This window comes from Centruroides vittatus, unplaced genomic scaffold (assembly GCF_030686945.1).
Source record: "Centruroides vittatus isolate TY-2023 unplaced genomic scaffold, ASM3068694v2 contig_620, whole genome shotgun sequence".
NCBI classification, from domain to species: domain Eukaryota; kingdom Metazoa; phylum Arthropoda; class Arachnida; order Scorpiones; family Buthidae; genus Centruroides; species Centruroides vittatus.
In genome coordinates this window covers 2,838,171-2,865,249 of record NW_027122381.1, presented here as the reverse complement: position 1 = coordinate 2,865,249, position 27,079 = coordinate 2,838,171, and the positions used below count along the sequence as shown (strand labels likewise).

Sequence of the window (27,079 nt, the reverse complement as noted above, 5' to 3'; positions counted from 1 at the left end):
AATGCATACCCAATGAGTGACAACTTAATGTTGATTTTGGACCGGAGGTGGAACCGGACCATATTTGTTTGAAAATGAGACTGAAAAATGAAGTTTCTGTTAACGACGAGCATTATTGAGAGATGATATCGGAGTTTTTGTGGCCTCATTTAGACAGCATGGATTTGAGTGACGTGTGGTTCCATAGGATGGTGCCACCTGTCATATGGCACACGAAACAACTGAGTTGTTGCAACAGAAGTTTCATGGGCAACTCATCAACACAACAGTGATCAGAATTGGTCACGAAGATCATGCAATCTGTCATCTTGCAACTTTTTTCTCTGGGATTTGTCAAGTCCAAACTTCATGCCACTAAAATAAGAACAATCCCCGAATTGAAAACAGAAATTCAAAAAGTTATCAACGAAATTAAGCTGCAATTGTGTGGAAATGTAACTGAAAATTTTGCCAAAAGAACACGAGAGTGTCAGCATTGGTCAGATATTCTATTCCATATTTAATTGAATGATTACTGACACGGTTTCAAAAAATGACAGATGAATGGTTACCCTTTAAAATGATGTAACAACTTTGCCAATTAATGAATAAATAATACGTTCTTTTTAAAATTTAAATCCTGCATTACTTTTAGTAGCCCTACAGATTTTCAGTTGCCCCTTGTTCTTTAATTGTTTATTTTTCATTGTTTTTAAAGGAATGTTTTTAATTCTGACAACCAAGTAGCCTACAAGAAAAGGTTGGTCATCAAAAATGTATTCTGGAACATTGAATTTGAATAAATGGTGATTCCAATTTCAATAGACTATGTCTTCAATTTTTAATATTTTAAACATAATGACTATCCGGCAATATTCTACAACTAAACTGAGATAATAGTCTATTATTTTTGTAAACAGTATACTATTCTACTTTTATGTCCAATATAAACTTTATATTAAACAAAATCATCAGAAGCAGTCTACAGTATATTTAATTAATTGATAAAATAGTTTCTCATTAACAAGGAAAGGAAACAAAGTTATATATTTTAATTTTATTTCATTTTTTGAATGTGAAAATTAGGGTTTCTCATTTCCCAGTCGTTTGTCCCAGGATTCCGGGATAAAAGTAATTATTTTTAAGATATACAAAATATCATGAAATCAAATGATATAATTATTTTTCATTTTTCAAAGTAATTTAATAGGTTCTGTAACCTCCAAAATCATAGTAATAATGCTGTGTAAGATATATATATTAAAAATTACCTTTGAATTATGTAGAAATTTTCACAAATAGAAAAAATTTATTAAAGTTTGCTGGAAACTGCATACAACAACAACAAAAATGCTTTTGAATTGAGTTGAAAATTAAAAAAAAAAAAAAAAAACAGATCAAACTTCTAACTTAGAAGGTAAATTTTGTTTTTTTTTAAAAATAAAATATAATACAAAATATTGTAAATTTTTATAAGATTTTAAAAAGCAAAGATGGTCAATACTCCGATCAGTCAACCTAATTCTTATTTTAGTAACGAAAAGTCTCGCTACCGAGAATGCCCTTTCCGATTCAATTGATGTGATTGGAATCGTCTTTAATGCATTCAAGAGAAAACAGATGTTATGGTTTTTCACTTGTAGCCTGGAAGATTTCTAGTTCATTTTCGAGATTATAGTACTTCTTTTGTTCTCTAGTATTTTTGATTTGTCTACCTCGACTGCTTTAATAAGAAACATCATAGCCCAATAATTCGGCAGTTCGTTTGTCTTTAATAATCGGGTTACAAAGAAAAACTTCACACTTGCAGACTTTGTACTCATTTGTATCCTTGCCCAATTTGCACAACTTGGCGTTACGCAGTTATTGAAGCTATTAAGCATGGTTAAAAATTAAGACAGCATAAGCACACTTATTTCAGATATTACTGGTAAAGAATTTTGAGAGTCCTGCCACAAATAAGCTACGTATTGATTATTGATCATTTGTGACATGCCATAATGAAAAAAATTAAAAAAACTAATTAATAAGTAGGTTTAAAATTAATAAATACAAATTTATTCTGACAGTTTATAAGTTAATTATACTTTCTATTTGCAAAATTTCCTCAACCTTAACAAAAAATAAGAAAAAAGTGAATTTTTAAGAAATTTGCGGGATTTCCCGGGATAAGAAAAATTTCCTGGGTTAAAAAAAACAACTGGGATCTCGTTTGAGAAACCCTAGTAAAAATTTCCTATCAAAAAGACCGTCACTCATTAGTTAATATTGGGTTGTTCAGAAAATAATTTTGGTTTTTTTACCACCAGAGATTAATTGTATTTTTACCCACCAGTTTCATTCTAAATTGTATTGTCATTATATATTTTGACAGCTGACATTTCAAGGGTTATTTGTAAAAAATTTTGTTTGATTCTTTGCAATTTTTTTTGTCCCATCATATATGGAAAATTGAAGTGGCAAAAACAATCACAAAGAATCAAAAAAATTTTTTTTACAAATAACCCTTGAAATGTCAGCTGTCAAAATATATAATGACAATACAATTTAGAATGAAACTGGTGGGTAAAAATACAATTAATCTCTGGTGGTAAAAAAACAAAATTATTTTCTGAATAACCCAATATTAACTAATGAGTGACGGTCTTTTTGATAGGAAATTTTCACATTCAAAAAATGAAATAAAATTGAAAGTTGTTCAAGTAAGAAAAAAATTGTGAGACATGTATGGAGATGATGTGTTGACAGAATGACAATGCAAAAATGGTTGGCAAAATTTTGTTCCAGCAATTTTGATATTGAAGATGCTCCACATTCTGGAAGGCCAGTTGAAGCTTTTGAAGACAAAATAAAGGTATTGATTGAAGCAAACACCAAATAATAACACGAAAAATTGCTAAGAGATTAAATTTGTCAAATTCAACCATTATGATCACTTGACTTGGTTTCGTTTCAAAGCTCGATATATGGGTTCCACATGTTATTAAAGAGAAAAATTTGCTCCGTAACATTGACACATGATTTGCTTCTCAAACACCAAGAAAATGATCCATTTTTGAAGAGAATCATAACTGGTAATGTTTCTTTATAACAATGTCAAATACAAGCGATCACAGAGTAGAAAAGATGAGCCAGCTCAAAGCACTTCTAAAGCTGATATTGATTAAAAAAGAAGTGGTTTCAGTTTGGTGGGATTTTAAAGAAATTGTTTTTTTGAGCTTCTACCAGACAGTTCCACAATTAATTCAGAAGTGTACTGCCATCAACTGGACAAATTGAATGATACCATCGAACAGAAAAGGCCAGAATTGATCAACAGAAAAGGTGTAGTGTTTCACCATGATAATGCCACACCTCACACAAGTTCGGTAACTCGTCGGAAGCTGTTACGGCTCGGACAGGGTTTGCAACCCCGTCCACCGTATTCGCCAGATCTGGCACCCAGATTATTGCTCCAGTTTTGATAAAATTTTTTAAACAGTAAAACATTTACTTCAAATGAGGATGTCAAAAATCACTTGGATCAGTTTTTTGTAAGCAAATATCAGAACTTTAATGAGCGTGGAATTATGCTACCACCAGAAAGATGGCAAAAGATATTGGACCAAAATGGTCAATATATAATTCAATAAAATATTTATATATTATAAAAAAATTGTTTTTCTCCATAAAAAAATGAAATTACTTTCTGAAAAACTCAATAGAACAATAATCCTGGGTAGGTTATGGCTTTATTTTTTAATAACATTTACAAATAGTAAATATGTGAAACCAATTTTAAAATACAAAATATCAAATTAAAAACTTTGTAATATATTATGGTAAAGAGCAAGCAGTCAATATGGTTTTTTAAAACTTTTTAGCATCAGATCCTTTAAGTTTATAGTTCATATTGTTCGTTATATACTTTTCTTTTGAAATGTTAAATATCAACTAAATTGAAATTATAAAAACTGGGAATAGGTTTGCAGATTAGATCCTTAAAATTCGAGCATCTACTCCTGAAAAGTTAGAATATACAGGGGATGATTTTTGGGTTTCAATCTTGTAAACATTAAATAAAAATCATCTTTGGATGTGCAGCATAAAGAAACTTGCTCCTTAAAATCAAAGTTTTACGTAAAATCAAAAAAGTTAAATTGAAACCTAGATTTACTTGTTTTTATGGAGTACTAATTGGGAATTATTACTAAAAGTGAATGTATAATCAGGATAAATCTTAAAATCAATAAATATTATAATTTTCTTTTCACTCAACAAAAGGATGTACAAATAGATTTATAAAAATACAAGAAATGTTAAAATGGGATTTTACTACCTATTCAAATGACACGATAATAAACTAGCAAATTTCCCACTCTTATTAGGGTTGAAATTATATACAAATTCAAAGTACTTTAGTGCAAATTAAAGCAGAAAATTTAATAAATATATTTGTCCCAGAGTTAATATTGTTGATCAAATATCAGTAAACATTTTCCTAATTTAATGGAAAATTGTTACAACAGCTTAGAAAAAAATGGAGCAAAATTTTTCCTTTCACAATCTTCATTAGGACTTGGGTTAAATACTAAAAACTGTTGTTAAGATTTACAGGTTAAAAAAAACTAAATTTCATTAAATTAAAAATTAAATTTTTTAAGTTGACTCAGGATATTTTCTTCATATATTTGAAGTTTAGAGTATTCACAAAAAATATAATATTTTTGAGTCTATCTTTTAATCCTTTAATCCAACCACAGAAGTAACACTTAAAATAGTTTTGAAGAATAAACTTCTTAAACAAAGGTAAAAAATTCACAAAGTTCAATTCATTGCATCAGTTTTCATATTTAGAAAACTTTTTAATTCTAAATATGAAAACTGAAGCAATGAATTGAATTGATCTATTCAACAAATTTTTATTTGTAACCTTAATTTAATATACTCAATAAATATTTATAACTAGCAGACCCGGCCACGCGTTGCTGTGGCTCAAAATGTATCTATTATAAATGTATAATGCCTCCCCCGTGGGGGGACTTTCAAAAAATCTCTTCTTAGTGTACATTCTCTTGACGTACCCTATTAAAACGCAATCAAACACGCATCTAAAATAGTATAATAAAAGTCGAGTTCTTCACGGTAAGCCTTAATCCTGTCCTTCTCCCCCGCAAGGGATTATCGAAAAATCCCTTTCTAGTGTATATTCTGTTGACGTAACCTATTAAAACGCAATCAAAAACGCAAAAAACCGCATGTAAAATAGTATAATAGAAGCCGAGTTCTTCACGGTAAGTTTTAATCCCGTCCATCTCCCCCCAGTAGGGGGAATTTAGACGTGTATATTATATACAAACACTTGCGTATTCGAATGCAACGTTGTGTCAAAATTCAAAAGGAATCGGTAGGAACAAACAAACGTTATATTTTATTTATATAGATAGATAGAAAATGATCTGCTTTAGTCCATTCTAACAGAAAAGCATAATGCCTCACAGAAAAGCCAACTTAGGTTGTCAGAAGTTAGCGCCATCTGTTGGACATGAAAGCATTAATCCATATATAAATATATTTTTGAAGGGGGGAAATAGTGGTCTTCACATATGCCACAAACCTTCGCGGGAGTGTATTAAACAACTTCCCAAAGTTTCATGGCGATCGGATAAATAGTGTGGTAATGCATGAAGGACAGACACACACACAGACAGACATACATTCGTTTTTATATATATTTATAATAAATATGAATTGAGAAAATAATTAATTTAAAAACATAATTTCAAAAAATTATTTCATTAGATTTTAAAAATTATTTGTAATCTTAATTTAATTGACAAATTTTAATTAAATTATCGCTGCAACTTAATTTTATATTAAAAGACATCTTAAAAATTAATTTTATGATCAAAGCTTACAAATATTGTTAAAATAAAATTAATTTAATTCAAATTTGTAATTAGAAAATTAATTTTGTGATCAGTATGGCCCAAACCTATACTATTGACACCTTTATGTTAAAACCACAAAGAATTCTTCTCACCATATTTTTACCTTTGTTTAAGAAGTTTATTCTTCAAAACCATTTTAACTGTTACTTCTGTGGGTTGGATTAAAGGATTTAAAGATAAACTGAAAAATATTATATTTTTTGTGAATAGTCTGAACTTCAAATATAAAAATTAAAAGTTTACCATAAAGTGATTACAAGATCATGCATTACATCTACAAATGTAGAAAGGATCATCATCAAGAATATGTACTACATATGCTTCTTAGAAAAACTTTATCCTATCACTTAAAGACAAGAAGTAGGTTGAACATGAACCTGCAGACTTACAGTAAATAGGAAGCTCAATTTACACCAACTTTTTGGAAACTAATATAGTCATAAAACTGGATTTGGTCATTAAATAAAGTCTACAGTCAAAGCAATGAAACATCATTCAGTAACTGAATTTCAAAACTTACGTAACATAATTTACCAACTGATTTACAAATAATAATGACGATTAAAATATACCTAAAATGATCTAAAACTGAATTTCACAGAAAGAAATAAAAATTTAGGCTACCTACGTAAGTACACTGAAAAAGTTCCAGGAATGTGCAAAAAAAATGAAACATTTTAATGATTTCTTTATATCTACTCTCTGAAAATAATCATCAAGTTTAATACACTTTATCCAAAAATTTTTCCAATTCAAAAAATATTTAGAAAAAATAAACAAATCAGCTTTTTCAGGGATGGCAGTCTTATTTGATTTATCTTGTATGATTCCTGTAAAATAAAACCATCAAATAACTTTGGTAAAGAAAAAAGCCATTAGGAGTTAGACCAGGATTGTCCAACCTTTCTTCCTAATGGGACAAATTAGAAATTTAGGTACAGTACATTCAGTGGTAGTGTGGAGCTTATTTTTACAATTTGTAAATGTGAACCTAATACCCTCTATTTCTGTTCCAATATAGATAGAAAACATTTGTGCCAAAAATCTACTCTATTGGTGAATATTTACTGGTAGCTCAATGTCACTGAAGTTTTATAGGTTCCAAATAGTGAGGATGAACATACGGCAATCACAAACTTCAACCACAGTGTATCCATTTTAGTACGATAGTTAGTAAAACTGTAGTTGGTCGTCTCAATAAATAAGCCATTAAATTAATCACACATTAGTTACGTGATGTTCCCAGAGAATTAATTTCTGTCGTGACTCGTAATCTTTATTTTGCTGACATCGTCAAGTCTTGCTGCGAATGTCTTTCCCTGTTTCTGGTTGAGGCTGACTCGGTGACTCATACTGCTTACGTCGGCACCTATTGGCTATTTGGCTTGTATGGACGGACAAGTTCGGGCACATCACTGAAGGACTGCTGATATCATCAGACGCATAGACTATAAAATCCAGAAACTACTCAAGCAAATCACATAATACATTTTTGTTCACTTCAGCAACATTATTAAATAATAAATATAGTGGCAGCAGCAATTAGATCTAAAACTGAAGTGTACCTCTTGGTTCAACAGGAACTGAATTAACTGGCAACAAGTTTCCATCCTTATGCCAGGCTCTTGGTTTATTTTTACATCACCATCTTCAACGGAAACAAACTATCAGACAGTCATCAGCTGTTGCAATCAAAAAGCTGGCAATATTTTATGAAATGGCAAGGATCCCAATGATGGATCCAAAAATCTGTATAATTAAACTAGAACTAACATTTGAAGAATGGCATTTGCTAAAGAATAACAAGGGACGACAATCTGTAATACAGCAAACAAATGAGGCTAAATTTGTTAGTAAACTAGATGAATTTTTTTGACATTTCTCATCTTAGAGCAGTCGAAATGATAAAAATGCCAGAGGATCACGAGTTCTTGTTAGCTCAGCGTGAGAAAGGACATAAAGAGTCTATAGTAGACATGGATGCAAAATTAGTTGCAAAGGAGAAACAATCAGCACAAAGACAGGAACAGATGTTTAACAAAAAACGTAGAATGGAAGATTTGAAGAAAAGTGGTGAAGAAATAGCAGAACTAATATCCTCAAGCAGCAGCACAGATACTGAAGAAGATGCAAGCTGTGAATAAGACAGTTGGAGGCAAATTATCCAAACAGCAAAAAAGAGACATTCTCTGCCTCTACCAAAATGAACTGATAAAGTTACATTGAACGTAGTACTGAAAATTTCAAATTTTGTGAATTGTGATGTTTAAAAATTTTTTTGTTGCATTTTGGTTTGTAATCCATCAAGTTTTTGAATATTGTAGAATCTACACGACTATTTAATTTGTCTATAATTGTCCAAAAAGGAAAAAAAGTCTTGTTAACCAAAACAGATTCACCTAAATATATAAAATTACTTGTCCTGAGTGACTGACTGATTCATCATTGCCCAGAGCAAACTGCCGAACCTAGAGGTGAAATTTGGTACGCAGTTAGGGTACGTCACGAAAGTGCACGCTATGAAGGGATTTTTCAAAATTCCCCCCCACAGAGGAAGAGGGAGAGCATTAAGGATTAGCCCGAAGAATGGCTTCTACCGTACTATTTTAGATGCGATTTTTTGTTTTCAACTACGTTTAGTCTTCATTGAGTACTTAGGTGTATTAAATTGATAACATTTCAGATGTTGTTATAAAAGTTTTTATATATTTCGATTTTTTAACCAAATGTTCGAACCATTTTAAATTCGAATGTTATTGCCTATTGGTTCGATTATAGAACGATTGTAAACATTCCAGAAAATTGATCAAATTGAAAACGGTTTGTTTGATTCTTGGCAATTCTCGTTCTCGGTGGTAGGTGTTATATAACAATTACTATGGTTGTGAAATACCGAATATAAAGGGTGTTTTCTTGCAAAATCTGCACAGGCAAAGTTGCAGGTAACAGCTAGTTTGTCATAAATTGCTCTTTTTATAAACTTTATGGTCATTGAGCTACCTCTAAATATTAATATATCAAGTTCAAATTTCTTCTGTAGTAATTTGAGATCAGTTGGAATAGTTCTGGAGGAAGGGTAGGACTGGAAAAAAATAAGCAATTTACTTTTTCCCTATTTTAAGCACCACCCTATTCAGTGGGCCACAAATGTACTTTATATATATATACGTTACAATAAAAACCGGTTTTTAGTGAAAACGCATTTTAACTAGTTGAAACTAGTTTTTACTGGATGTCATTGTTATAACCCGTTTTGTCTAGTTAAAACTAGAATTTACTGCTGTACATGTTTTGATTTTAGATAAAACTAAAATCAAACATTAACTTTTTAACTTTTAACATTAGTTAAAACTAATTTTAGCTACATAAATATGTTTGGGGGAAATAAATAAAGTGATGATTGGGATTAAAACATTTCTATTATTTAATACGATATTTATTTAAAATATTGGTCACACATCTGTGTTATTAACATTAATTAACCCTTTGTCCCCGAAGGCACCGATCGATCGGTACCCTGGCTTTTTAAGCAAAACCTCGAGGGTACCAATTTGTAGTTACTTTGGTAAATATCGATTTTTGTAAAATTTATTAACAACAGATATAATCTCGTTCGATACGAAGTGAATAAAGTATAATAATTCATTATATTAGTCGACAGCAGTATAAAATTTTGATTTCAAACAAATGTTTGATATAATGTGCCATAATTTCACAACGAATAAACGTACAAGCGTAAGTGTTATATCAAATTGTACAAAACATACGTCTTTCTGGCTCAGTGCCAGCAAACAACTATGTAACTAGACAATGTTAATTTTCACAAAATGTTACAAATTATCAAGTTTGTGTGTCAGTTCTGATATATATTATTTTTTTTCTTATAAATTTTTCTAATAAAATGCATTGAAAAGTATCCTATTTAAAACTAAAGATATTAATAAATGTAAGTGATTTTTTCATATGGATATAATGATAATTTGATTTTTGGTGAACTTTTAAAATAATATCGCCCGACTGACCTATATTGCCTTGGGAGGGATCGTGAAATAAACGTAAACGAGATGTCGGGGGGAAAGGGTTAAAGCGTTACGAAATTCGTCGTACACTATAGGAACAGTTAGCCGAATGACCTTGGTCGAAACAGTTTTTACTAAGCCATTTTGTTAAAACCCGTTTTGTCTAGTTAAAACTAGTTTTAACTCAAATTCATTTTTGACTAGCAGTAAATTCTAGTTTTAACAATGACATCCAGTAAAAACTAGTTTCAACTAGTTAAAATGCATTTTCACTAAAAATGGGTTTTTACTGTAACATATATATGCTTTTAAAAAGTTCAAAATTTGAATATCAAATTTTAATAACAAATATATATATATATATAATTACAAAAACATCATATTATCGATAGTAAAAAAAAAATTATACTCACACAAAATAAAATAAATTTAATGTGACTTGACATTGTCTTTCTTTTATAATTTTGTCAATATCTGCTTTTATGGTATTACTCTTAATTCTAAGAATGTTAGTTAAATGGGAATCACTCAACTTATTTCTTTCAACAGTTTTGATGTTTTCCGTGCATGAAAAGAATTCTTTACAACAGTATGTTATGCATGTGGGGTAGTACAGTTTTCTAGCACCAATTACGTCATTACGATATCAAAGTGTATCCAGTGAAACAAAAATAATTTTTACGACATACTTTACCAAAATAAATGAAAATGTGCCTAAACACTTTAGGGTGCAGTGGGCCGCATAATTCTGCATCGCATAATAATGACTCAATTTTGCATCCTCGCATATAATTCCATAAAAATTGTTCAAAATAAATATTTTTTGAAATTCTTAGTCATGTAAAAAGTGACCTATTTTATGAAAAAATGAATCTGTACATTTGTGTTAATGATTATTAAATTTCAGTCTTCCAATTGGTTGTCTTATAAAAAGATATGAAAATAAAAATAATTATCAAGCTATTTTATAATAAAACTTACATTTATATCGGCAAAATCATCGTCGTCGTCTAACACGTCAACATTCAGTAAAAGTATATCGAGTGGTCTCAAACTTCCACATTTCTTAATTTCAGATTTTAAATGCTCCTTAATGCTTAACTGATACCTGGGAACAGCCAAACAACTTCCATATCTAAAAAAATGTTAATCAATAAAATGTAAAAATTAATCTACTTAAAGCCTTCACTCATTTTCATTCTTAAATTTTAAATTATTTTATACATTAAAAATAAAAATAATATTACCATGCTTTCTTGATTCTAATATGTACTTTTTTTGGACTTCCTAATCTCCAAAAATTCAAGCGTGCATTAGAAGTGAGTACGAAGTTCACTTAATGCAGTCTTCAGTTTTCAAATCATTTACTCTTAAATCTACTCATTAACTTGTGTTTATTACAACATCAGTATAGTCATGATACACTTTCTTCTCACTATTTTGGTTTTGGTTTTAGAGTAGTTTGGTGGTTTTTTGAACTACAACAAGCCAAATAAATGATGTCCAGCAGATGACTCTCCTATAAAGCCAAGTCAAGTACTATGTTGAAGAATATGGATATTTTAATGTGTTACTTTGTATATGGTAATTTTCATGCTTGTGCATACCAATATGAAATTTCATGTTAAAACATTTGATTGTAAGATGATTTTTATATTTCTCTGCATATCCTGAGTCATAAATGTGGAGTCATAAATGAATACATCTAAAAATACTGACATTATGGAGTACTATAAACATAAAAATAAAAAAACACTTCAAAACATTCACTTATTACTGTTTAAACGCATTAACTTTTTGTAGCTGCACTTTCAATAATAGGGCATGTTTGCAAGTTAACTTTTTTCAAATTTTAACATCTTAAAAAACCAATGTGCATTAGCACCAAGAAAACAAGGTAAATACATTTTTGACTCAAAAGTTATAACACAAGCTGTAACCTTATCAAAAATGACAAAATAAATAAAACTCATTAATCATTTGGTAAAATTGATAATTTTTCTTTTCACAAAACTCAAGCAAAAACTGATCAAAAATGATAACAGAAGAAATGAAACCGATTCTTACTTAAAACTATACAAGCTCTATTACATTACAAAATTTCTTTTATCACACTTTTCCATAATGACTTATCACCTGATAACTTGCTCCATTATTCCAAATCTGAGATATAAACTTTAAGTTATTGTCACTGCAGCAATATGTCCACAATTTTGTTTATCTTTAAATTTAGTCACAAATCCTCCACCTAAAGTTGTACATTTAACTTGTGGACGAAAACATCACAAATAACATTATCCAACGAATTTTGTCGCTGCCATATTCAAGATGTAATTTTATGACAATTTCTGATTTTTGATTTATTTACAATAAAAAAAAAATCAATTACTTCTAATGCTACAGACCAGCTTAATATTAAATAAAGTACAAAATACAATACACTGTGTTTATCAAATAATAATAAGAATTATTATTTTAGCTCACCATTAAGTCTGAAAAAATTCACGATTTTACCAAACAATGACAAAAACTAAAATGATACAATTTTCATTAGTGAAATGTGCATTTCTACTATAACAGCATTCAAATTTTTCTTGGAACAGTCTTAAATTTTAATGATTCACATAAAACAGCCAATGTGCAAACAGAATATCATCTTCAGAATATGAAATTGAATTCATTTAAAACTGACTAAAGCAACCAAGTAAAATAAATTTTGTTTGTACATTAAACAATGTGATATGAAAAGAAACAAAATAAAATTTGCCAATTAAATTTAAGCTAGGCCAAAGCCTCAGAAGTAACTTATTTTCTTGAATTAAGTAAAATAAGAAATAAATTTAATAGTTATTTATTTAATCATTAAAATTTAATACATTATTCTAAGAAACTTTTAATATAAACAAACTTGCTATAGAAATGCACCCCTTCCCCAATGAAAAGTAATTTCTGTAAAGCTAGAAATGTACAAACAGAATATGACATTATTAAATTTAAAACAGTATTATTTTTTCTCATGGAAGAAATGTACAAAACTCTAAATATAAATGTTATGAAAAATACAATAAAAACTAAAATAGATTTTTCAACTTCAAATTGATACAAGCAATAACTGGATGATTACAACTTAAGAAACCTTTACTAGTCAGCATAAAATGTACTCTGAAACAAATTTCTTTAGTTAATTTAATTACCCATCATTAAGTTTCAGAAAACTTCAAAATTCTAGAACCTGAATTATAAGTAATATGCACTAAACTCCAAACTATTATTTATAGCTCAAATGCTCACAAGGTAAGTACCTTGTGTGCATTTTATGCTAGATATTAAAAGGTTTGGTGTCTTAAATTTCAACTTTAAGAAATAATCTTAAAAAAAATAATAAAACTGAAATAAAATAAATATTTATATAAAACAACTCATTAGTTAAGAAGCTGTATATTTGTGACAGTTGAGCATTTTTACTTTACTTTTATAATGATAATACTTTTAAGAAACAGATAAAACTTATACTGAGTTACTACATAGAAAATGAAAAATATAGGGTTATCTCATGCAACTAATGTTACACCTATTTACTATAGACTAGGAGAAGTACTAATGAAATGAACTCTCTTACTTTTGAATGAGAATATAACTAAGATCGACTGTAAGATGAGGAATATGATTTGATCACTAGCAATTATTACTATTACATTATAAATAATAGAAATTTGTTAATTCGGCACCTGATAACACAAAACGTCTTGTTATCTAACATTCTCTAAAAAGTAACCGATAATCCAGAAATATCCATAACAGTATAACAAGCTAGTTTTCCACAAATCAGAATTTTTCAGTCATGTGGTACACTAAAGACTCCAGTTAGAAATTGAGACAAAGGTGGAGGATGCAACCATGCATGCTGCTACACGTTGGAAGGTTAATTGCGAGATCAAGACCAATGTGATTGAGAAAATAAAACCTCATTTTATTACAGCACACTGTGTTGAATCAAACACTTTCACTGGCACTTTCCTATGGCTAATACCTGCCCTACATTCACATCACATGAAACTTACTGAATTCTAGAAAAATATCTGGTAATCTGGCAGTATCCTGGTCTGGTAAGTACCAGATTAACAAACTTCTAATATGTATGTCATCATCTTGGAAATATTACATATTACCAACAATTCTTGATTGCAGATTGTGTAAGATTATATCAATATACTGAATAACCTGCTTAGTCTATTTGTAATTTTTTTCTAGTAGTATTTTATATTGTTTTATCTATACAGTGGGTGATTGGTTAATGAACACCCCATAGAACAAACACAACAAAAAGCAATGTAAAATAATGAATACCAATTGGTTTTCCTTTGTCTTCGGGCAACAATTCGAAACTTTTCGGAGTACGGGAGATATCGACATCGACACTCGACCCGGTATATACCGATCGGATAGTATTCCTCCGAACTTCGAAGCTCTTGTAATTCCCCTTTTATTTTTCTGACAGAAACAATTCTTTTATAGTATTTGCAAGAGTGGTTTTTTATTTTCAAAAGGTGAGAGTATAATAGCAAAGGTAGAGAGTGGGCAGATGTCTGATGTTGCTAGGCAGTATGGCTGAACAAATCTACAGTAGGGTGCAGTTTAATCTTATCTAAGAAAGATACAGTATAATCAAGAAGATTCAAACAGCTAAAGGAGTAACAAAAATCACATCTGAGAAATAAAGAACATCGAAGAGCTCATAATGGAACCTGAAATGCATCTGACAACAGAAGAATGCCAAGAACTCTCGAATGAAGAACACCAAGAATCTCGACGAGATACATTTTCTTCTGAAAAAGAGGATTAATGCCAATATCTGTTATTAAAGTTCTTTTGAAGAAGTGGGAGGATGTCAGAACAACAGTCTTAGAATGGCATCCAAACTAGATTGAGGTTAATAGGCTTGAGGATCTCTGCAATTACAATGTTATTAATTACTTCTGAAAAATCCCGAAGAAGAGAGAAAAGCAATGGACATTAGACAGATTCTTTAACCCGCACGAACGGAAAAAACACGACTAATAAAAATTCAAGACTGCGTATATATTTATTTTTATTATTGCATATAAATAAACATAGTAAGAAAGTATATATTTTTTATTTTTGGGGGTCTCCAGAACAAATTAATCAAATTCCCATAAAAACCTATGGTAAATCGATAATCGATTAACAAACAGTCTCGGAACGGATTACGTTCGTTAAACGATCACCCACCGTATATGTAATGCTATGTATAAAAGAGTATCGTAAGTTAAAAAAACAGTTTTCATTTTGAGCATATAGTGAAGATCCTTCTTACTCGTCACGTGATCTTTACAAATGTTCCGTCCCGAGTCGTTCTGTACGCCTCGAGATTGTCCGTTTGATGGTCCGTTGAAAGTCACACCTCCACACTCGATAATTAGTTATATACAGTTTATTTACAAATATTTACAAAGATGTACACTATGCAATAACATTACGTACGCTAATGTACCGAAACTGAGATGCCGCACGTCGACTTAGCTGGCCGGGGAACACGAGTCACCTTTCCGGAAATGGCTTGACCTCGTGGCCGTCCGTCTCTACGACAACCTTTCTCCAGAGGACTTCCCAAGAGGAGAACACTCTCTCTTCCGCCTCACAGGTCTGCCTGGTGTTAGAGACCGCCACGTATCAGGTCCCTCGCCCTTTCTCCTCGTTTTTTTGCCACCCTTCCAATTTAAGGGATTCTGCTACTCCTTCCTGCGACCAATCAGTGCCTCCCCTTTCTTAGAGCCTTCCAAGACGTCCGCCCTATTTCCCGCCGACGTAGCTTACATTTGCGTCCGCGCTTTATTTACATTTACTTTCCTAAGCTGGCCGGCACGTGGCCAACACATTGACCCTTAAGTGGAGACGCTACACCTTTGATCCTTCCGGCCGTTTATGGCCCCGACTCCAGGTGGGAGCAATTACCTCAGTCGGGCGGTTTCTTTGACTCAGGCCGCCAAAGGCGACCTTTACACCTCCCACTGACAAGGTTCAAACTGCGCTTCAACAAAAGCCTGTTTGACCTCAACAATACTACCTCGACAAACAGCAATCTTTACCGTACAAATTGTTTCGTTACACTACACTTCCTCCTTTCTTATTACAAGGATCAAGTTACAACAAATAATAAACTATACTAACAATATACAGTATTTAATATTTTACAGAAAAAGATATTTTACACAGTCAATAACATCTTCGGCAAATTGTCCCGTCACATTGCATTCAGAATCGCCTGGTAGATACTGATTACACCTATCCGAAGGACTTAATACCGAAATTAAACTGCCTTGTCTGTACGATCTGGGGGTTCCGGATTGCTCCTGATTTCCCGTCTGGATAGTACGTCGAAATCATTACGATTTTTCCCTCTTCTGTGCGCGATTTTTACCTTAGTATCCCGCGCTACCAATGCCCTAGGGACCGATTGTTCCTTAAGAGGCGTGCGGTCAACTAGCCGAAGGGGAACGCTTGCCTGCCGACTATGACCCGCCTTACAATATTTTCTAGCATCGCTCTTTTTATTTGTCGTGGGGCTCGTCCTATTTTCCCCGCTTTCTTTCGCAACCGTAACCTTCGCGACTGGTTTCCGTCGCCTATTCGTTTTCGTCCGTTCGACTCTCCTCAAGACGCAATAATCGGCTGCCGAAAGTAATGCATCTGTACCGCAGCTCAGTTCGTCAGTTAATGCGCAAGTTATCAAGGCTGGAGCGTAATCATTTTTCTTTTTACTCGACCTCCCTTCTAGTCTTACAGGTATTGTCGCTAACACTGCTGATATCTGCTGCCCAAATGCGCTGATTAACTTAACCTTTCTCGCTACCCGCGACACGTAAACAGGCACTACAGACTTCCTAATAACCGTCATATCTACCCCCGTGTCCACTATTGCAGAAAATTTTTTACCTTTACAAGCGAGCAGGAGATTTTTGTTTGCACTAACGGGTACGTTTCCGCTGACCGTTTCCCTGTTCACCTTTACCCTCGCTACTAGTTGCTCGTCCGATTCTACCGTTTCGTCTATTTTAACCGCTCGCGTTGCTTTAGACTTCGGTCCTTCCTCTTTAGTATGTCTCCGAGGACAATCCCTTCTGAGATGACCCATTTGGTCACAGATATAACATCTCATTTTTGATCCTCTATTGTTCGCGCTCATACCTCCAGTTCTAGTGACTGTTCTATCCCTTTCGCATTCAGATATAACTCTAAAGTCACCCTTTCCCACAGCCTCCGCATGCTTATCTGCGTATCTGGCTAACTCTTCCGGTGGGAACCAGCCTTTACCTTCTTGCAACAAAACGTAACGCTTAGTGTCAGCATCTAACTTAGTCTTAAGGTGATCCGAGACCACTAATTTTGTTAGCTGCTCAAAAGAATCTACGCCTCTACTATTTAGATAATACCGATATAGATCCTCCATTCTAGCCGCGAATTGGGGCCACGTTTCTTTGCTTCCCTTTTCAGCGGAAGTGAACTCTCTGAGGTACTCAGCGGCAGACAGTCTCAGCTCGTCTAGTAGGAACTGTTTTAAGGTTTGGTAATCCCTGATCTCGTCTGCCGTAAGCCTATTTAACGCCGTTTTGCATTTCTCCGATAGCACCGTTAAAACTAGCTGCCCCTGAAGTTCTTCCGGCACATCGTACGTTTGTAAAACTACTTCTACGGCACGAAACCACGACGGTACTTCCGCCTCCTTGTCTGGCATTTTAGGTAAAGCCCATCTAATTTTTCTAGCTAGGCTATCCAAGTTACCTCCCAGCTCAGAGTTATTACTAGTCCTAGAATCACTTCGTAGACGATCTCTCTCTAACTCTATTTCGGCTAGTCTAATTTGCATTTCCATTTCTTTTTCGCTCTTTCTAATGTCCATTTCTTTGGTTTTAGATTCTATTTCTTTGTTTTTAGTTTCTATCTCTTTGTTTTTAGTTTCTATCTCGGCTAGTCTAATCTGCAAGCGTAATTTCTCTAACTCGTCAGACTCACGTCCCTCTATTTCATTCTGGTTGTCTGTGACCTCGACCTCGGGGTCCAAAATTTCCTTTTCCGGCTCCGTATCCATTTCCTGGGATTGACTAAGATCAGCCCGACCTCCCTGATCCTCAGAACATGGCATACCCCTTTTTGACCCTTGAGTCCTTCCGCGTCCCGGCATTCTGAATACAAATAATCAAGAACAACTTACCAATGTTGAGTTCTGTTCCGCCTTGATTTCCGGCTACTCTTCCTTCCGTAAGTATCCAAAGTTCTCAACTATCTCGAATGTGGGCTCAGTACTTTCCTGTCGTCTTGCGAGAATCTCCTGAAGATTTGCAAGAAAATCCTGTCGAAGACTGCGCCAGTGAAGATCCTTCTTACTCGTCACGTGATCTTTACAAATGTTCCGTCCCGAGTCGTTCTGTACGCCTCGAGATTGTCCGTTTGATGGTCCGTTGAAAGTCACACCTCCACACTCGATAATTAGTTATATACAGTTTATTTACAAATATTTACAAAGATGTACACTATGCAATAACATTACGTACGCTAATGTACCGAAACTGAGATGCCGCACGTCGACTTAGCTGGCCGGGGAACACGAGTCACCTTTCCGGAAATGGCTTGACCTCGTGGCCGTCCGTCTCTACGACAACCTTTCTCTAGAGGACTTCCCAAGAGGAGAACACTCTCTCTTCCGCCTCACAGGTCTGCCTGGTGTTAGAGACCGCCACGTATCAGGTCCCTCGCCCTTTCTCCTCGTTTTTTTGCCACCCTTCCAATTTAAGGGATTCTGCTACTCCTTCCTGCGACCAATCAGTGCCTCCCCTTCTTAGAGCCTTCAACGACGTCCGCCTTATTTCCCGCCGACGTAGCTTACATTTGCGTCCGCGCTTTATTTACATTTACTTTCCTAAGCTGGCCGGCACGTGGCCAACACATTGACCCTTAAGTGGAGACGCTACACCTTTGATCCTTCCGGCCGTTTATGGCCCCGACTCCAGGTGGGAGCAATTACCTCAGTCGGGCGGTTTCTTTGACTCAGGCCGCCAAAGGCAACCTTTACACATATCTTATTCTAGAGGGACGCGATCCCAAGTTTTTTGAAGTCGTTTACGTGTCGTAGGTGATTTTGCGATTTTTTTTTGGAGCGTTTGTTTGCGAGCACTTTTCTGCTTACCTAGCAGTCTCACGAGATACGTGACCTCATAAGGAAACTCTTTTCCCCTGCTCCGCCACCAGGCACTACAGGGTTCGAGAGACTATGCCTTAATCATGGGCCTTGGTCTCTTACCCGAAGGTAGTCACTGACTCTTTTACTTTTAGTTGGGGCGCCAACGGCTTCTCCTGAGCTGTCATCCGCCCTCTTAGCCCCAACTCACTAACATTGGCATAACTTTTATTTGTTTGTGCGGTTTTCACCGCATATTCTTGCTCTGTCAAGATTTGTTATGCGGCATGCTCCTTTGCCGCAATTGATAAAACGTACAGACTTATCGTAATTGATAATCCCAAGCATTAAATAGGGCACCTTTCCCTACAAGAAGAGGGTGCCCAGCCCAATGCGTCCATTGGGCTCATAGATCGAAAAGATCTGAGACTTTAACCATCAATTCCTTTAGTTTCAATAAGTTTCCTTCACTTGCTGCTAGCGTTCGAAGTACTTGTTCAGGCGGCTTGGACCAGTCGACTTGGTCAGCCCCTCGGCGGAAATCCTCTGTGAGAGGACAGTCAAGTACGTAGTGTCTCGCGTCGCCGCGAGGACACCCACAGGAGCAGCAACCATCTCCTTGTCCAAGAATGGACTTGAAGTGGGGAAACCTCCCGTGTCCGGTCAGTATCTGCGTAAGCAACCTACAACAACTCACTGGGGTAAGGCCAACGTCAGGCACGAAGGCGTGGGTCGACCTACCCACCGTACTCTGAGTCCAGCTCTCTTGCCAACTCCTCATCGACCACTGCAGTAGAGTACCTTTTATGTATGTTGCCGAGGGTTCTACCGTCCTCGTTACAAATGGGCCCCTGGCCCCCGCCTTGGCCAGTTGGTCGGCACGTTCGTTGCCCGGGATCCCGATGTGGCCTCGGACCCACCGCAGGGCAACGTGTCGTTCGTGCCTCGCCCTCAGTACCCTACCTCTGATCTCTCGTACCATCTCATCTCTATGATACCCGTCGCTTAATGCCTGAAGCGACGATTGGCTGTCAGAGTAAACCGTGACAGGCTCAGGACCCGGATGTAATAGGATCCACTGGGACGCCCCCGCCAGAGCCACCAGTTCTGCCTGAAACACGGAAGCCTCCTCGTTCAATCTGACTGATTGTGAGTACACATGTACCCCACCAGAATAGACACAAAACGCAGCACCTACTAAGCCACCGTCTTTAGAGCCGTCGGTGTATATTTCAACACCGATGCCTGTCGGTTCACCGACATCCCAGTCTAGTCCAATCCTATGGGCCGGATGGACTTTCAAAACGTCTGCCAAACGTCTCGGTCTGGCTGGGCACATCTGATTACAATGCTTTGCCTCGATGCCCTCCACAGTTGTCCTGTAGAAGGCCGCCTCTTGGCTGACGACCAAGGGCAACGGGAGCAGCCCGGCCAAGACCAGGGCCGCCTCCGTGGACACAGTTCCGTACGCTCTTGTGATCCGCAATGCAGCGGGTCTCTGAATCGAGAGCAGCGTCCTGCTCTGACAGACGTTGGCAGATTCCTTCCACCAAATACCACAGGCGTAGCAGACAACGCGCTCTACACTCATCTTATAGATGGATCGTAGCGCGTGCCCACTAAGGCCGTAATCCTGTCTCGCTAGTCTCGATAGTGCCGCTATCGTGAGGTTTGTCGTTTCTCGAACACTCCTCAGATGTGGCGTCCAGCATAGTGTCTGATCGATGATAACACCGAGGTACTTCAGCTCGCTCACCCTTTGGATGGGGTTACCCCGAATTCGGTATATTGGTCGGCGAGCCAACACACCGGTTCGGGCCACCGTCAGGGCCTCCGATTTCTCGGGGCTGAAGGAGAGCTTATTCAGTTCTCCCCAGCGAACGAGTCGTTCTATTGCTTCGTTGCCGTGGGTTTCCATCTCCTTACGGCTATGGCCGGCAACTACTAACAACAGATCGTCTGCGTAAGCCTGCAGCTGGACTTCGTCCGGTAGGACTTGCCTCAGCGCCGTGTCCGCTAGAACGTTCCAGAGCAATGGTCCGATACAGGATCCTTGGGGACAACCCCTCTCCAGTACCTTCTCGAAACTCATGCTGGGTGTATGGTAAACTACCGCGCGGTCGCTCAGGAAACTCCTGGAAAGCGATACGAGGTTGGTCGGCAGGTTCGCCTTCCGCAGTTCACCCACGATGGATGGCCACCAGACATTGTCAAACGCCCCCACTACGTCCATCGAGATGAGAGACGTGTGGAGACCCTGCTGGCGGTTCTGGTAAACCAGATTGACCGCCCGATGTAATGCTCTGCAGGTAGACAAGTCCGGCCGGAACCCATATTGTTGTGGGTGCAACAGCCCTCTCCGCTTAAGGTGGTAGTACACCCTGTCACTAAGGATTCTGTCAAGAACCTTCCCTAGGACTGGTAATAGGCTTATGGGCCTATAAGACTTAGGTTCGTTCTTCGGGCGCCTTCCCTTGCGAATGAACACAAGACGCGCCCGCTTCCACTGCACTGGGAAATGACCCAGGAGCAGACACTTCTGATACAGAGTACGGAGCAGGTTAGGACGTTCATGTTGCAGAACTTGTACCATTTCGGCCGTGATTCCGTCATCGCCAGGTGCCTTTCTCTTCCTTAGGTTGCCGATTGTGTGGGCCACCTCAGAGTCAGTTACCGGCTCTGTCGACACGACCTCAAGAACGGGCAACTCCGCATCTCTGCGAAGCCGCCGCTGTTCTTCAGTGTCCTCAGACTGCTCATCGCACGGAAAGTGCGAGCGGAGCAGTACCTCAATCGACTCCTCCTGTGAGGAGGTTAGGGTCCCGTCGGGCTTTTTGATGGGCCCCAAGACCGTACTACGCTTGAACTTGCCCACCACTAGCTTGTAGGGTAGACAGAACGGGTTTTCGTCACTAATTTCCTGACAGAAACTGAGCCATGAGGTCTTCTTAGCATCGTTCAACTTGTACTTGTACTCGGCGTTTGCCTGCTGGAACTCCAGTTTCCTGGTTGCTCGAAGGTCGCTATCTGTACAGCGTTGGAAACGTCGGCGGAGCGCCCTCGTACGCTTCCGTAGGACACTCAGTTCCTGGGTCCACCAGGGAACTGACCGGTGGTTGCTGGGCCTACCGTGCACGAGTGTGCGGTCTCCCGCTCCTCTGACTGCATTGGTAAGAGCGGCCACAGCTTCCTTACCTGTAGTTCACACGGACTGACTTTTGGGAAAGTCTGCTACCTTCTCGAGGTGCGTCCTGTCAGTAGCTCGTTAGAGTGAAGCTAAAAGCAGGCATCTCTTTTGCCTTTTTAAGGCTCTTTTATGGCTAATAGGCCAAACCCTGAAGACAGTTGTAGTGAGGAAAGTTCCTCTGCTGGCAAGGAGGAAGGGGAGTTGGAGTTGGGTCCCGATGGGAACAGGTTTGCAGCCGCTGAAAGACTCCAGCGGGAGTTAGGAAAGTACCTGACTAAAAATGGGCGATCTTGCATGGGAACGAGAGAACATTACGACTATATAATGGGTGTGGTAGGAGATATCATAGATTTATTTCGGAAGGGAGAGAGAGAAGATCTGCAAGTCCAGATTAAAGAACTTAACGATAAAATAGAAAGCATTATGCAGCCAACCAGACCGCTCTATTCACAAGTTGTGACGAGTAAGAAAGCGGTGTCTACTAAAGAAGTCATTTTCGTGGAACCAGAAGCAGAGGGGGATGACCCCGAAGAGACGAAGAAGAAGCTGAAGAAGAAGATTGACCCCAAAAGTCTTGGGGTAGGTATTCAGGCCGTGAGAAAGTTGAAGAAAGGCGGAGTGGCTATTGAAGTGGGTAGCGCAGAGGAGAAAGTCAAACTAAGGAAGGAAATAGAAGGGGTTGGGCTTAAAACATCAGAGCCCACCAAGAGGAAGCCACGGGTGATAATATATGGCGTCCCCAAGGATTACACCAAGGAAGAAGTAATAGAAAGCATTTACCACCAAAATGAAGGAATAGCCGCAGTTCATAACGATGTCAAGAAATATAAAGCAGAAGTCATAGCAAAGTTCCCTCTGGGAGGGAGAGACAAGCCCAGAACAAACTGGGTACTAGAAGTTACCCCAGTTTACAGGAATATTCTTAAAAAATTCAAGAAAGTGAACATACAGTGGATCAGATGTGGAGTCGACGACTTCGTGTCTGTAATACAATGTTTTAAATGTTGTCGTCTCGGGCATTTCGCCAAGGATTGCCCGGAAGGAAAACGGGTATGTAGTCAGTGCGGCCAAGACCATACATATCGTGAGTGTCCAAACAAAAAGACCATTAAGGAGTGTGTTAACTGCAAGAAAGAAAAGGGAAGTAACTATAACCATAATTCATGCGACAAGAGCTGCCCATCAATAATGAGAATCAGAAAAATGATAATGACAAAGATCGATTATGGACAATAGTCCCGTCATTAATCAAGAAAATGAAATGACTGTTTTACAAGTTAATCTACAAAAGTCTAAAGGAGCCATGGCAGCTTTATGTAAAACGATGGAGCGAGTGGATGTTGCTATTATTCAGGAACCCTACTGTATTAGGGGTTCAATAGGTTGTGTTCGGAAGCAATACGTGCTTTTGCACGAGCCCTCTCCACTAGCCGCCATAGTGGTTAGGAACGCCAGGATCCCAGTTTTCTATCACGGGAACCTTAGCACTCGTAGGGTGGCCTGCGCCACTATAGGCACTGGTTCCAACCAGTATGTTCTGGTCAGCATCTACTGCCAAATAACCGTAGATCTTGAGGAGATTCTTGCCCCATTGGACAATATCGTTGGGCAGTTTCGAGGAGAGAAGATCATAATAGGTGGGGACATTAACGCCCACTCCCAACTGTGGGGCGACCCCGATAACGATGACCGGGCCGACGAATTCTTACAGTTTGTCAGCGCCAAAGGGCTGTACGTTATTAATGACCCCAGTTCCCTCCCCACGTTTGATGCCGCCATAGGGCAAAGCTGGGTGGATATCACTTGCTGTAACGGCAGGTCGCTTGGGCATGTTACGGACTGGAGAGTGTCGGCACACGCTAGTCTTAGTGATCATTCTTATATCTTTTACAAGATCGGAATTACGGGAGAGACTGAAGAAGGTGTCCTGAAATACGATGTTAAAAGGGCCGACTGGGCCACCCTTGAATCAAAGCTTAGGGAAACGGTTGAGGCCCTTAGGCTGGATGAGATTCAGGACAGTACAGTTGCAGAATATAAAATCAGTACTTTTATTAATGTCCTCGAGGATATTTGTTGTGAGACAATTCCAAGGAAGAAAAAACGGGACAGGGCCGTCCCCTGGTGGACCCCTGAGCTTTCGGCTTTAAGGTCTGAGAACAATTGCCTCAGGCGGCGTTATCAAAGGGCAAGGGACCAGAATGAACGGCAAAGGAAATATACTCTTTATCGAGAACACGAGAAGAAATATAAGGCGGCTATCTTGAGCACAAAGCTTGCCTCCTGGAAGGACTTTTGTACTTCTAGTTCCAACAGGCCATGGAGTTATTTATATAAAAGTTGCACAGGAAAGCTTAAAACAACAAACATTCTTCGGAGCCTCAATGCCAACGGCGAGTTTACGATGGATACTGAGAGCACTATCAATGCCCTCATGGACCGGTTTTTTCCGGTCGATGACCCTGACTCTGACCGTCCAGAGCATAGGAAGGTCAGGGAAACCATCGAAGAGAGTTATCAGGCAGAGGATGGGCCTCCGTTCTCCTTTGCAGAAGTGGAAGATGGAGTGCGTCACTTAAAGAGGGGCAAGGCCCCTGGCGTGGATAACCTGACTAGTGAGATTGTTCAGAAGATTTGGACGATGATACCAGACACCTTGGTCACGCTTTACAACGCATGTCTTGAACATGGCGTTTTTCCAGAACGCTGGAAACAGGGAAAACTGACTATAATACCTAAAGGAGAAGGAAAGGCGAGAGACGAGGCGGGCAGTTACAGGCCAATCAGCCTCCTTCCCGTGATGGGAAAGGTTTTGGACTACCTTATCGTCCAAAGGCTAACTTACCAAGTCCTGCATGAAAAGGCGTTTAGCCCGAAACAATACGGATTCCTACCGGGCAAATCTACTGAAGATGTCATCTGTTCAGTCGTTACCGATGTCAAAGACACTATCAAAGCATACAAGTATTGTTGCCTCCTAAGCTTGGACATTAGAGGGGCGTTTGACCACGCCTGGTGGGCGCAGATCTTCTTGCATCTAAGGCAATGGCGCTGTCCGAAAAACCTCTACAATCTTGTGAGGAATTACTTCAATAACCGGAACGTCAGTTACACACACGGCAATGTCCAGATTACTCGGAAGGTCAATAGAGGATGCCCACAGGGGTCGAACTCAGGCCCCTTCTTCTGGAACGTCTTGTATGACGGGTTCTTGAGGGTTGACAAAGGAGTGACAGAATACGCCTATGCTGACGATACGGTGCTTCTATTTGGTGCCAATTCCAGAAGGGAGATAGAGATAGTTGGAACAACCCTGCTTGAAAAAGTTACGGAAGTCGGGCATAATTACAAGCTTGAATTCAACTCAAAGAAGACGCAAGGCATAGTGTTTCATAGGCCGGGAGAAACGGACCTTTATAAGAGAGTCCCGACTATAAAAATGAATAACGACTCGATCAAAATAGTTCAATCCATGAAATACTTAGGGGTGGTTCTGGACAAGAACCTGAATTGGGCAGATCACATCACTATGGTCAAGACCAGAAGCGACTTACTCTTCAATCACCTTGCCAGGGTGGCCAAAGCTGACTGGGGGTTAGACTCAGCAGCCATCAAAGAACTTTACAATGCTGTCTTTATTCCCAAGATCACTTACGCTGCGAATGCATGGCATATAGCAGCAGACAAGGTAAGGAACAAACGGACCTTATTGGCCGCCCAGAGGCATGCTGCTTTACGTATGGCCAAAGCCTTCCGGACTGTCTCTACAGAGGCTCTCCTGGTGATATGTGGAATCTTACCAATTGACCTTGTGCTACATGAAAAGGCCCAACGCTATCGGGTCAGGAAAGGGGATGCCATCAGTGTTGGGGATCTCAGGTTTGATGCCGGCACCTATGGTTTCAGGCCGGCTCTCACCGACCTTCCCAGCCCACCAGATCGGATAACTATAATGGAATCAACAGAGAACGGACACGAGAATATAGAAGTGTATACAGATGGATCCAAGACGGATGAAGGAGTCGGGGCAGCCTTCGTGGTGTTCAAACATGGGAAAGAACTGACCAACCGACAATATAAGCTTGACGGAAGATGCAGTGTATTTCAGGCCGAGCTGTTGGCTCTTAAAATGGCAGTCAAGTATTATAGCGATAAGATGAGTGACGAGGATGTAACCATGTGTTCAGATAGCAGGAGTGCTATAGATGCATTAAAGCAATTTAAAGACAGCAACCATCTTGCGATGGAAATCAAGAATATTATTAAAAGCTGTGGAGGACGTGGAACCATCAAATTCAGGTGGGTCAGAGCCCACGTTGGCCTGATAGGCAACGAAAGGGCGGATGAGCTTGCTAAGGCAGCAATTAACAAGAATAACACAGACTACACAGTGTTACCAGCCACTTATATAAAAAGGCAAATAGCAGAGGGAATGAGGAATAGGTGGCAGCTTAGGTGGACAGAGTCCACCAAAGGCAGGCATACTCATAACATCCTGCCGAACATCAAGGAAAGGCTGGAAGACCTATGGTGGATGCCCACAGGCTTCACCCTTACTCAAGTGCTCTCTGGGCACGCTATCTGTAACTCCTACCTTCATAGGATTAATAGGAGCCCTACTGACGAGTGCGATTGCGGGGAAGATCAGCAAACCGTTCTACACCTTATCTTTAATTGCCACAAATTCGCCGCTCTGCGGCAGGAGCTGGAATGTGTCTTTTATCATGAAAAGCCAAGTCATACCTTTGACCTCTACAACGTTACTCGGACT

At 38.0% G+C, this 27,079-nt stretch overlaps 1 protein-coding gene across 2 annotated transcripts in view; it reads right to left on the bottom strand.

The window, feature by feature from the left end:
- The window catches only part of LOC136979449 (repetitive organellar protein-like), a 48,801-nt gene that overhangs the window by 3,020 nt on the left and 18,702 nt on the right, over window positions 1–27,079 (bottom strand). For both annotated transcript variants that reach the window (XM_067275460.1, XM_067275459.1), the window contains exon 4: window positions 10,910–11,063. In XM_067275460.1, coding sequence (XP_067131561.1) covers window positions 10,910–11,063 — 154 coding nt within the window. The remainder of the gene's footprint in view (window positions 1–10,909; window positions 11,064–27,079) is intronic.